This window comes from Micropterus dolomieu, linkage group LG16, assembly GCF_021292245.1.
Source record: "Micropterus dolomieu isolate WLL.071019.BEF.003 ecotype Adirondacks linkage group LG16, ASM2129224v1, whole genome shotgun sequence".
In the NCBI taxonomy this organism is placed as follows: Eukaryota; Metazoa; Chordata; class Actinopteri; order Centrarchiformes; family Centrarchidae; genus Micropterus; species Micropterus dolomieu.
The window spans coordinates 12,305,138-12,318,031 of record NC_060165.1 but is presented as its reverse complement, the minus strand read 5'-3'; the positions used below and the strand labels follow the sequence as shown (position 1 = coordinate 12,318,031).

Below are 12,894 nucleotides of genomic sequence, written 5' to 3'. Positions count from 1 at the left end.
CAATGGTCCTGAAGGAAAAGTGCTGGAGAAAAAAATAATCAAGAGCTAAGTGGGACAATAGAGGGACTTTTGGAAACCAAATTAGAAAGGAATACAGGAGAGATGATATGAGTCAGCAGGGAGCTTAGGGTTTTCTTGATTTGGCATTCTAGGTTGTTTGTCTCAACAACAGTTTAGTTTCCTAAAGTGTGTACAGTGGTCAGCTGTTTGTCTACCGCCCACATACTTCCATCCTTACACAGACCTATACACAGTCTCACAAGCACATAATCACTATGCACTTCCAAACAAAAGCCAACCACCTGCAAGCAAGAAAAGAGTGTGCCTACATCTTACTCAGTTGGTTACACATGGTAAACAATAGTAGTAATGTAGCCTCATGCCTTCCACATCTCAGTGAAACATTATAAAAATAACAACATACATTATATATACCATACATAATACATCATTTCTTCACAGCAAGCAGAAAATGGAGACAGCAAGCATGCTGCCAGAGGTGGCTGTTTAGAGTCCATGTTGATGATGACGCTCTGAAGTTCATGCTGGTAAAATGCTTTTTATGGTGACTAGCGTTGAGCACTCAAGGTTTTTTTGTCATGCTTTTATCTCTCTATGCATACACAAACACATACATATTGATATCTTTGGGATATCTGGGGGAGTTTTATGTCTGAATTTGAATTTGTCACTTCTCTTGCTACCTCATGCGTATCACCATTTTTTTCCTCCAACATTTATCCTCTCTTTTTTGTAATCTTTATTCTGTCTTTCTATCAACCTTTCTCTGTTATATTAGGAGAACTCAAGGCGGTATACCTTGAGCCATGATGAACGTGGGCACCTGCATTAGGTGCCTCTGGTGTAGGAACTGATTTAAACATGTGTCATTGATTAACAGGCTGTATTATATACCCCAAGGGAATTGTGTCTACATTCTTTTTTATTCCCTTTGTGATAAAGGTGACCATGGTAAGGTTTGCCTTGTTGCAAACCTTAAAAGATTAAAAGATTACTGCAATCACTAATACAGTGTTACCAAAACGGAAAATTACTGGGCTTTTCTTCAGTGATGTCAACAACAATCTCCACGGACATCAGAAACTTATAGGAGAAAACACAAAAGCTAACCAGTGCACATTGTATTGATCCATAGCCCCTGCAGCCTCAGTGTGTAGATACCATTTTGATGGTGCGCATCACCTACATGCATAGGCTCTGTTGCTTATCCCGTTGTATTCTGCAACCCCTTATACTGAGCGATAAAGAAAGAGAGGAATGGTTGCAGCAGGAGAAAGAGGGAAAGACTTACAGGCAGAAAGAAATGACTGTAGTAAGAGAAAGAAAGGGATGGAGAGAGTGAAAGACTAGTGAAAGAGGAGCAGGGGACTAGTAAACACCAGAGGGAAAAGTGAAACTCTCTTTAAAGTACAAATTGATGAGAAGTGCTAGCAGCTGTGAGTGTGTGTTACCGTACAAGAGTTATATACGTGCATGTGTGTTCTGTATTTAAGTGTGTTTCTGTGTGTTTTTTATGTGTGTATGTGCAGTGCACATTAAAAGGCTAATGACGAAAATCTATAACACTGGGCATGAGGGAGGAAGTAGGGATGTTTGTTAGCAGGCATTTCTCACATTAACACCACACATATAGATCCACGAGTGTCACAAGTTGTCCTTGAATTCTGGGGACAGTTTCCCTCTCTGTTCTTTTTTTGCATTGTATTTTATATTAAATATAAATGATATGTATTTCAATATACGGTTATAAAAAATCTTGGGTGCAGGTCAATTGTTCTATTTTTAGAAGATCTCAGGAAATTTACAAAGCATCGGCCAGGGAGACTGGCAACAGCAATACTGAGTCAGAACAAAATGCAATGCCACAACCAAATCTGAAGGAAATTTCCTGTCTGGGAATATTTATCCATCCAGAGATTCACTAAGTATCCAAATAAGATTATTGTTAACCCCTGTACCCCTCTGGAGCTGTCTATGCCTCACTAACTGCTGGCTTCTACTCACTTACCACTGCACAGAAATGGACCTGCACTATTCATGTTCTCACATACCATATTACTGTACTACTGTCCATACTGTATCTGACCTTTAGTGTATTGTATTGTATTCATATCATACATTTAGCTGTTTATCTGTATATAACATCTACTATTAGCATAACCTTTGTACTTATACCTGTACTGCCTACTGTAACTGCTGCACATGCTCATACTCTCTATATACAGTATTCTGTATTCATATCAACCACTCACTGTTATTTATATATTACCCTATACATATGTATATTACTAGGCACTTTACTGCTTTTTGTACTTCTGGTTAGATGCTAAACTGCATTTCATTGTCTCAATTGTCTCTGTGCAATTACAATGAATCTAATCTTAAAAGGGCTATTTGTAGTTTTCAGTGGCCAATAGTGATTTCTAAATTGCAACCAGATGTATGCTCGTACGCATACAGTACAGTATATATATTATTTATATATATATATATATATATATATATATCAGGATTGACATTGAACTAATCCATGCACCTTGCATGACAATGTGACCCGGACTGCATTTAACCAGTGTTTTAAAATGTTTTTTGGGTTTTAGTAGACTCCATCTCTTTAGCTACTATGTTGTTGCTGTGTATACAGTAGGCAAGAGACTCGGGAGCGCACATGCACAATGGCTTTGGCGTGAAATCCAACCCTGAGTCTCCACATAGGATTAGGCTTACTGGCCGTCAGAGGTGACAGAAAAACCCGGCAAGTGGATCATTTTCATGAGGGGTTACAACCCCTTCACACACAGGCAATAAAAAAAGTTATTCATTTCATTAAAAACACTACATACAGCCCCTTTTTAAAATGTGATTAAATTCCCAGAATAACTAAAAAATACTCGATTTAGTTAAAGCACACATAAACCAGCCCACATATAGCCACACAGTCTTTTCTCATTGTCGTGCCTCCGTTCCCAGGCACATTTGTCAAGTATTTACAGCACAATTTCAGAGTCATTGTGGTCAGGCAGTGGGAAGGGCAGCTGTAGTGTAATCCTGACATGAGGTGACCTACCTCCCTGAGCTGTGAAGTCATTCAATGATAGCTGGGTAGAAATAGCTTCTCATAGGTATTAGCATACACACACACAGACACACACATACACACAGTTAGAGACAGACTTACAAACAGTATGTCTGTGTACATTCAGGCACATTAACACATTAAGCGCATACAATATGAGCACACAACTTCATCCAAATGAAAGTAATAGGAGCTAAGAACTGCCGTAGGGGGCTAAAAGTGACTGATAATTAGCATGATCTCTTTTAGTCTTCACACAAGTCTTTCTCTTCTCTGTCTCTGTCTTCTAGCCTTTTCCTCTGCTTCCTTTCTTTTCTGCTCTATCCCCTTTTAACTTCCACACCTAGTTCTTACCTCCTTCTGTCCGCTGACGAACCTAGATAGAGAAACAGGAGAGAAATAAAAAGACAGAGAGGGAGAAAGTGAGGCAGAGCGTGTGTGTGTGTGTGGGGGGGGGGATCCAGTGGGTAGAATAATTCATATTGAGAGCGGATTACCTGGTATCCTTGTCACATCCCCAGTAGCAAATCTTCCAACACAGATCCAAACCTGACAGCTATGAAGAAGGAAATATTACTTTACTGTTACTGTTACTAATCCCTGTGTACAATAGAACAGGAGGAGAGTGTCAGGATTCTCCACTATCCCTTACTCTATTTTAACTTCCTGCACGGAGATACAGATAGATAGAGAACATCAGAGAGCTAAAGAACAATGGGCAGACAGCACTGAATGGTGCAATTTCTGTATTTAACACTGACAGTCCACTGATTTCCTGATTTCCTAGCTCAATACCTTCTGAGGCCAACCTGAAATCATAACTGAAAGTGGTTAAAACTGACAAGTGAAAAGAAACATTAGTTTTAACTACATATTTGTTTATTTATTTCGAATATCTCAACTCCTCCTGTTAAGAATCAGCACACTGATAAAATCATATTAATATAACAAACAGTATATGTTACTATTTATCCACTGGTGGACAGTTTTCTTTTGCACTCAATAATTACTGTGAATATTTTGCTATAAAAACAGTATCTAGTCCAATAGTTTTGTGCTTTAGCTAATTGAATGAACACAATTAAAAAGAATAATTACCCTGTAAAAAGTATCTGTGTATGTGTGTGTGTGTGTGTGTGTGTGTGTGCGCACAAGCAGGTAAACACTAAATCTAGACACAGTAAGATTTCACTGTAGCTTCACAACCTGAGGGGCAGTACTCTAAAAGAGCAGTAAAAGCGATCTGCATCACATTTCAGACCCAGACACACTTTGACCGAGAGGCAGACACTTACAGATAATATAATGTACACAGGAACACACACAGCATCGTGCAACAGTGCTTATGTCTAGTCAGTATAATGCCTGAAATGCCGTCATCTACCCACCCACAACCAATCGTATAACTGTTATTACAGCTAGAGGGAACGTTGTTTAACACATTTACACACACGTGTGTCTCTCATCTCTAGCTAGACAAGCCCGAGGTAAGCTGCATTTAAAGAGAAACTCCAGATTAAATCGGTTTTGAAGGTAAAGCACTGAGACATGAAATCTATAGGTTGAAAGTTACAAGTACAGTATGTTGTACAAGTACGTTGCACTTCAAACCTTGTTGTATTGGCTAGATAGGCTACTCCACAAATACACAAACCTCACTGTGAGCAGTTGAGTGGAAAGAAAGTCCAAGGACAACTGTACACTGTGGGGTCTGTACATTATTCTTATTTCTAATCTTATTTCTGGAAAGGATACATGGCTGTTGATTTTTTTCATATCCCAAAACCTGAGCAAATAATACCAAAATAATCTGCAGGATAGATGTCACAGGAGGGATGTCAGAAAATAATTTTTTGTGTCTGTACTTCCTCAGCCACTGAAAATATTTGCTTCCACTAACAAACTATATACACAGCAGCTTGTTTGATTTATGGTAGAGCCCTCCCAAATTGTGCTGTGAGATAGGATTATGCCCTGAAGAGCATGCAACCATCAATGAACCAGATGTTTTCTTAATGAAATGTGTGTAGCACAGGTGATTCAGTGTTGCATCGTAATGCTGAGTGTCTTCACCTCAGATCATTTTGGATTTGCATAATATGCAGGTAGCTTTGGAGTGATCAACCACACAGATGTGAGAAGTGTCCAAAAAGAAGATCTTTGATGGATGTAATCATTGTCCCACTTTCTGTTTAAAATCTAAACAAACTTATGACACTTGATGTTTAAAGGGAGAGAAAGTGATTCTGCAGGAGGATTATTGATATTTGAACTCAACTGCCAAACAAATACTGTACACCCTCCCTTCAGAGCTCCCTCAGAAGCTGTGTCCCCCAAGATTCAAATCTCTTGCCTGATCATACAACTTTTTTCTCTGTTTAAACTCTTCAGACCTTTTCCCCTTTGGCTGTTTCTCAGTTATCTCTCCTTATTCACAATGTGTGGAGTCCAGCACGTTCCAATATGCTAGTGTATAGAACTCCCTCCCACTGCCCCCCACCCCCATCACTAGCGCACAAGCACTAACACTTGTTGCTGATTGGCTGGAACAATGTTGTGGGTAAGGTCCACACCACTTTCTTTGTTTTACATTTATAGAGTCAGGGCTGTGTGGGAAAATCTGATTTTTTTTCAGAGCACACACAAAATGGGGGAAATTTAAGAAATCTAAATTTTAATTTAGTCTCTTCTACGGTCTATGCAAATCCCACCTTCTCATATTTAATTAGTTAAAATTTTTGTTTAGTTTCAAATGGCAAATATTATATTATAAAATTATATAATATATACTTACAGAATAGATAGATTTACTCCAGTACTATATTAAAATATTATTTTGAGGTACTTTATCCATACTATATCCATTTCCTGGTATATTTTTGCTCCACATTTCAGGGGGAACTAATGTACTTACTACTCCACTATAGTACATTTATCTGATAGCTGGAACTACTTGTTTTCAAATCAAGATTTTACATACAAAATATATGATAAGTTCATGAAAAATAATGTACTGTTATAGATCCATCCATCCATCCATTGTCAACCGCTTATCCTGCGTACAGGGTTGCGGGGGGTTGGAGCCAATCCCAACTGACATCGGGCAAAAGGCAGGGTACACCCTGGACAGGTCGCCAGTCCATCGCAGATTTTTATAGATATGAGGTAATATAAATTTGCTATACTTTGACAAGCAACAACCATAAGTTAATGCATCAATAATACATACCAAAAATTGTAACACAGGGGCCATGCTGCATAAGAAGTATTCTTTACTTTTGATACTTTCATTATATTTTGTTGCTAATACTCCTATTACTTTCAATGCAGGACTGATTCCAAAAGTGAGAAAAAAAGAGGATTATTTTTGTTAAATTTGGATGAACCAACACTTTAAAATGGATTCTGAATGCAACATTACCTTTTTAAACTGCAATTGGAAGCTGAAAGCACTTAAGATGAGCTGGAGAAGTTTCCAGAAGACAAGATGGCCCCAGCGTGAGTGGGTGCAACACAGGGCCTGTCCGCTTACTCATTGTTCTAGCTCTACAAATTATTCTAAAAACTGTGTTTTTCCACATACATGATTTGTTGAAGTCTAATTCAAATTCAGTTTCACTGTATTTACTTGGCACAAGAACTGAAGAACACTGCTTGCCATTACAATGGCATTGGATCAACAAAACCACATCTCCTTACAAACTTTGTGGGATGGCATACAACAGATCAAGACAGATATGCTTGCTCATCTTGACACAAAGGTGGATCCAATCCAAACAAAACTCAGCAGCATTCAGATGTCATTGGATACACTTGGAGAACATGTCTCATCTCGAATTGGGGCAAATGAGGACAATCTACAAGAACTCCTGACTTGGACTAACAAACTAACTAAAGATAATGCCTACCTGATGAACAAGATTCAGGATCTGGAGAACCGAAGCAGGTCTTCCAATCTTCACTTTGTTAAGATTCTGGAATCTTCTGAGGGCCGTGATATTCTTGGCTTCATGTCCCAGCTCATCCCACAGCTCCTTGGGCGAGAAAATATCCCCACTCCTCCAGCAATCAAGAGGGCTCACCGCACTCCAACATTCCATCACAGCGATAGATCTGGTCCAAGGCCTAATCTGATTAAACTTCTTAACTTTCAGGACAAGGTGAGAATCCTCCGTCTTGCCAGAGAAAAGAAGGAGCTTGTGTTTAAAGGTACTCACATCTTTATTTATCCCGATTTCTGTGCCGAACTCACGAAAAAACATCAGTGTTTTGATACAGTTAAACGGAGACTCCGTGAATTGAATCTGAAATACTCTCTCTGGTATCCGTGCTAGTGTCATTGTCGATGGCATACTCCAACTGTTTACCTGTCATAAAGCTGAGGAAACGGCCTTCATGTCTCCCATGAACTCTCCCACATAACAGGTACCGTGACAGTTACGCTAATGCTGTTAGCTTAAGGATACAAGACGCTGGGTGGAACGCTATTATTCTTGTCTGTTTGAATCCGGTCACCTAACTTCAAGCCGTAATTAGTAAGTTGACCCATTACGAAGGTTACGTTAACAAGGCCTGATATTTCTTTTCATGGTTTTTCTTTTTATTTATTGACTGGGCGATTGACTTATTTGCGCTGGCATGTCTTTTAGTCATCTGCCAAAAATCAATGTTTGTTTACATCCGGTTGTCATAAAACTGTATTGATGTATTGCCAGTTGTTCTCAGTTGTTGTCGTAAAATTATTGTTACCTTTTGTATTGTTTCACATACTGCCATCGGCCTATTGATTTGAATGCTAATGTTGGTATACTATTGCCTAATGATTTAATGGAGCTATCTCTACTGTTATCTCTGTTGCAGACCTATGTGTGCGCTATTAATGATCTCTGCTTAGTTTTTTTATTTGGCCTTCTCATGGAGATGCCTTGGCATAAGAAGGCTGGGGCTGCTGGGTCTGAATCTGTTTTTTGTGATAATGTTTGTTTTCGTGTATTTGTATGTGTTTTTGTTGTTACATTACAATTATTCTTTTACAACCCTATCAGATCTTTTTTTGTTGTTTTGCCTGTACTCCAACTTATTCTCTAACAATTTGGTACTCCCATGAACTCTTACTCTCTAACTGAATAATAATAAAGGTTTAAGAATTATTCATCTGAATATTAGAAGTCTGTTGCCAAAAATGTATTTATTCCGTGCATGGGTAGTCCAGCATAATCCTAATATTATTACACTTTATGAAACATGGCTTAAGAGTAAAATTTCTGACAACAAAATTAAAATTTAAAAAATTTCCCTTTTAAAATTATATAGAGCTGATAGACGCTCAAGAGGTGGCGGTGTGGCTACATACGTTTCCTAAAACTTAGTGTCTGAGCTAATTACGCCCCTAGTTAAACCAGTACATTTTGAATGCCTGTTTGTTAAAATACCTTTTCATCAGAATAAATATATAACTATTGGAAACGTGTATAGACCTCCCTCTGTCCCTGTAGAGCCCTCTGACTGTTTAACCTCCACCATTGACTCGATCTCTTGTAAAAATTAAATTATATTTTTAGGTGATTTTAACAAAAATTGGTTAGACAAGTCTTATACTAAGGATAAAAATAATTTTGGAAATCTAAACCTAACACAACTTATAATGGAACCTACTTGAATTACCCCAACATGTCAGTCTCTACTTGATTGGATACTTGTGTCTCACCCTGACAGATTTACTAAAGCGGGTGTTTAGTGTTATTGCCTCAGTGATAAGAATTCCCGAAATCTCCACCAAAATTAATAAACATTAGACAAATTAAAGGGGCTATATGTAAGTTTTTGATTTTAATAAATAAAATTTTCATTGCCTTATTGTCAATGGGCTCAAAACTCACTTAGAAATGAAGCACACGCCTGTTTTCTCCGTTGCTTGTATCAGCCACTATTCTGCTTTTAATGTGAGGACTACGGGTCGGATTCAGCCCTTTGCGCGCTCCCGAACCTCTCTCTGACTACAGCGAAATCACGGCAGCTAACGACATGCAGTCCACTAACACCATAAAACAACCAGCTCACAGCAAAACAAAGGCTCCACAAATACAACAATAAAGGTTTATGTGCTGAAGCCCATCAGACCAAACAGGTTCAGATGATGTCGAGTAAGAACAAAGTGAGCATTAGTAAAGCTGGAGAAACACAGAGAAAGTCACGTTAGCTCGTCGGCTAATGCCGAGCCGTTGCTAATGTTATCCGGTGCAAAGTTATATCGCATTCCACATTTATTCACCAACTAACGCGACCCATGTTACTATCCTGTGTACCACTGTTGATTTATCCTGCAAGAAAGGATGTAACGGTAAAAAAGCAAATGTGGAGCGATTTGTTTACTAATGTTAGCCTATAGTGATGCAGCCAGGAGCAGTCCAGCTCACTAACCATTTCATTATCATTCAATACATGTAGCTGTGCTGACATTGCTGAGCCTCCGGCGACAGATTCAAAGATAGTAAATACTGAAAAGCAGCAGGTGAGCTAACAATGTAGCACGTCGGCTAAATGCAGTATATGTAATGTTATCATGTAATGAGCGTGGATTAGTTCAACCTACAGTTGATAAAACTATTACTGTAACGTTGCAGTGGGAGTTTACCTGCGTTTCCAGCTCTGTCTGTTCTCCCTGTCTGTCTATAGCCACTGTCACTCCTTTTTTTGGGAGTAGTAAGCCAAATATGCGGCTGGCTACGCTGAATGAAAGGTGTATGGCGCCGGTGTTGATCTGCCTCTGAGACAGGAACATCAAAGTAACAGAGCCTGAAGAGGTATTTCTGCATGAATGTGTTAGTGTTTCGGATTATGCTCTCTCATGAGTTCAAGTGAGCACACGTACGAGCACACACCCGGTTGCAATCTTAGAATCACACCGCTAGTGGCCGCTGGAAACTCCATAATGCCCCTTTAAGAATGTTCAAGATGCCTGGGATATTTTACATTTTGAGTTCACTCAAGTAATCGACGGAAATGCTCCCTGGAAAATATCAAAGGTGAAGGGAAGACACCTGCCATGGATAAGCACAGAACTTATAAGTCTGTTTAAGCAGAGGGACAAGGCTTGGGCTATATATCGTCAGACAAAGAAAAATGATGATTGGGAATCATACAGGCAACTAAGAAATATTTCTAAGACAATGACCCGCAATGCAAAATTTAATTATTATAAAGAATGTCTCTCTAATAATTTTAAAAATCCTAAACAACAGTTTAAAAGCCATAATACACTCTTCAGACAAAAGTCCCATTAATCAATAGAGAGATGGCAATATAATAATCTCTGACTCTCTATCTATTGCCCAAGTGTTCAGTCAGCATTTTTCTTCTGTCTGCTCTTACCCAATACTGAATGTTTTTTATACTGAAAGTTTTAACATTTCGCCTTGTCACAGTAGCTTTTCCTTCATGAAAATAATACCTACTAATGTTTTAAATGCTATCAAACAACGAAGTTCGAGCAGTGGTGCAGAACTTGATGCGACTGAATCCAGATATATTAAATTAGCTTCTCATAATCACATGTTTCCACTAGCTGACCTGTTTAATATGTCCTTGTCTACTTCTGAGTTTGCAGCGATCTGGAAATATTCACGCATTACTCCACTATACAAAGGTGGTGATTGTCTTGATCCTAATAATTACAGACCTATATCAATAATTTGTTCTATTGCTAAAGTATTTAAGAAAATAATATTTAATCAGTTATCACAGTATCTTAAGACCAATAATATCCTTTCACCATTTCAATCCGGTTTTAGACCTAATCATTCAACAACTATTGCTCTTTTAAAACTTACTAATGATGTGTTTTCAGCATCTGATACATCTTACAGAGGCAATTTTTATTGATCTCAAAAAAGCTTTTGATTTTGTGGATCACTATCTACTTTTAGATAAACTGTATGTAATTGGCTTATCTCAAAATGTATTATTATGGTTTAGTTCGTATCTACATAATAGAAAACAATGTGTTGTTCTTAAAGGGAGTAGGTCTGATTTATTTGACGTGTACCCCAAGGTTTCATGCTGGGTCCACTTCTTTTCTCTATTTTTAATAATGATCTGCCTTTAATCTGTTCTAATTCTTCTGTTCAACTATATGAAGACGATACAGTCATTTATACGTCTAAACCACATTTACTTGCAAATCCAAACTGCTCTTCAATTGGATTTTAGTACCTTACAGAAATGACTGTTATCTAATAAACTACTGCTCAATAAATCTAAATCTTCTAATCTAAAAAAAAAAAAATCTAATAGTCTAATTATAATGTGTAATGACGGTACTTCAGTGCATGAGGTTGATAGGTTAAATACTTGGGTTTATGGATTGATTCTGAACTTACGTTCAAACCTCACATTGATCACCTCCTTCACAAAATTAATTTTGTAACCTGTGTTTTATTTCAATCTAGAAATTGTTTTACTGTAGATCTCTGTAGATTTTCTTATGGAAATCCTGATAATACTCATCACTCAATATAAGAAGACACATACATTGGCTGCAACTTGTACTTAAATGTCTATATTTTAACTATCCTCAATATCAACAACAGTTTTTGGTACTGTATTCTTCAATACATAATTTGAGGCATTCTACACAATACTTCTTTTTCACTCCTATATTCACTCCTTTATGTTTAAGGCTCTTTCAGAGTGGAATAACTTACCTTCAAACATACAATCCTTAACATCATTTCACATATTTAAAAATAATTTGTCTTCTTATTTTGAGTTAAATTGTTCATGTTTCAGATGATGCTATACCTATATCTAATTTACAAGTCACTATATTCTTTATTCTATGTTATGTCTTTGTGGGCAAGTATTTTTTTCCCTTGTGTGTTTTTTTGTTGTTGTTGATGTTGTTGTTGTCTTTGTTGTAGTGTGTTGATTGTGATAGTCTATGTCTTATTATTGTAATAGGAGCCCCTCAAAAACGAGATGGTTCATCTCAAGGGGTTTATCCATTCAATAATCTTATTTCAACCAACACTTTAAAATGGATTCTGAATGCAATATTAACTTTTTAAACTGCAATTGGAGGCTGAAAGTACTTAGGATGAGCTGGAGAAGTTTCCACAGATAGAGCACACCAAGCCACTGATAATGTATTGAAGAGCATCAAAAATGCATTGGTCTCAGTAGGAAAGACCAACCAGATCTCAATGCCACTAAAGTACAGTTTCACAGTCTCTTTCTCTCTGCAGAACCCTGGCAATACATTACCTTTGAAGAGCAATAAATGTGTGCAGGATCACAAATCACATGGATCCTATAGTCTGCTTGTGATTTAGTTATTTATGCCTCATGGGGAAATGGCTCTCCAGTCCTTCCATGCAGCACTTATTAGTGTCACATGTGGAAGATTTCTCCCCTCAGGTTGTCATGCCAATGTGGGAGAGCAGGATGAGTTTTTAAATATGTTTGACTGGAAGGGAAATGTGTGCAAATATGTGTGGGCTCATATAGAGCATGCACCTTAATGTAGCTGAAGTATGGTGTGTGTGTGTGCGTATGTGTGTGTGTGTGTGTGTGTGTGTGTTTGTCCGCACACGTGTGCCATACGTGTTAAAAAAAAGGCCTTTCTGCAAGTTCCAGGGAATCTGTGCAAAGTGAGACAGAGAAATCGAGGGTTAGCAGGAGAGGACGCCCAGACATGAAAGCCTGCCATAATGGAGATAATAGGCTCTGGATCGACAAGTGCAGGCCAGTAAATTAATGGGCCCTCCTTGACACAAAGTCCATTTGTTAGTTTTGAAGCG

General features: G+C 38.0%; 1 protein-coding gene across 3 annotated transcripts in view; it reads right to left on the bottom strand.

Annotated features, from left to right (window-relative positions):
* The window catches only part of LOC123984629 (metabotropic glutamate receptor 8-like), a 185,794-nt gene that overhangs the window by 71,144 nt on the left and 101,756 nt on the right, over window positions 1–12,894 (bottom strand). The window contains exons 4-5 of one of the 3 annotated variants that reach the window (XM_046071614.1): window positions 3,595–3,653; window positions 3,452–3,473 (exon numbers count right to left, since the gene is read on the bottom strand). The exons of the other annotated variants lie outside the window; for them this stretch is intronic. Of the exons in view, the coding sequence (XP_045927570.1) occupies window positions 3,452–3,473; window positions 3,595–3,653 (81 nt within the window). The remainder of the gene's footprint in view (window positions 1–3,451; window positions 3,474–3,594; window positions 3,654–12,894) is intronic. 3 annotated transcript variants of the gene reach the window in all.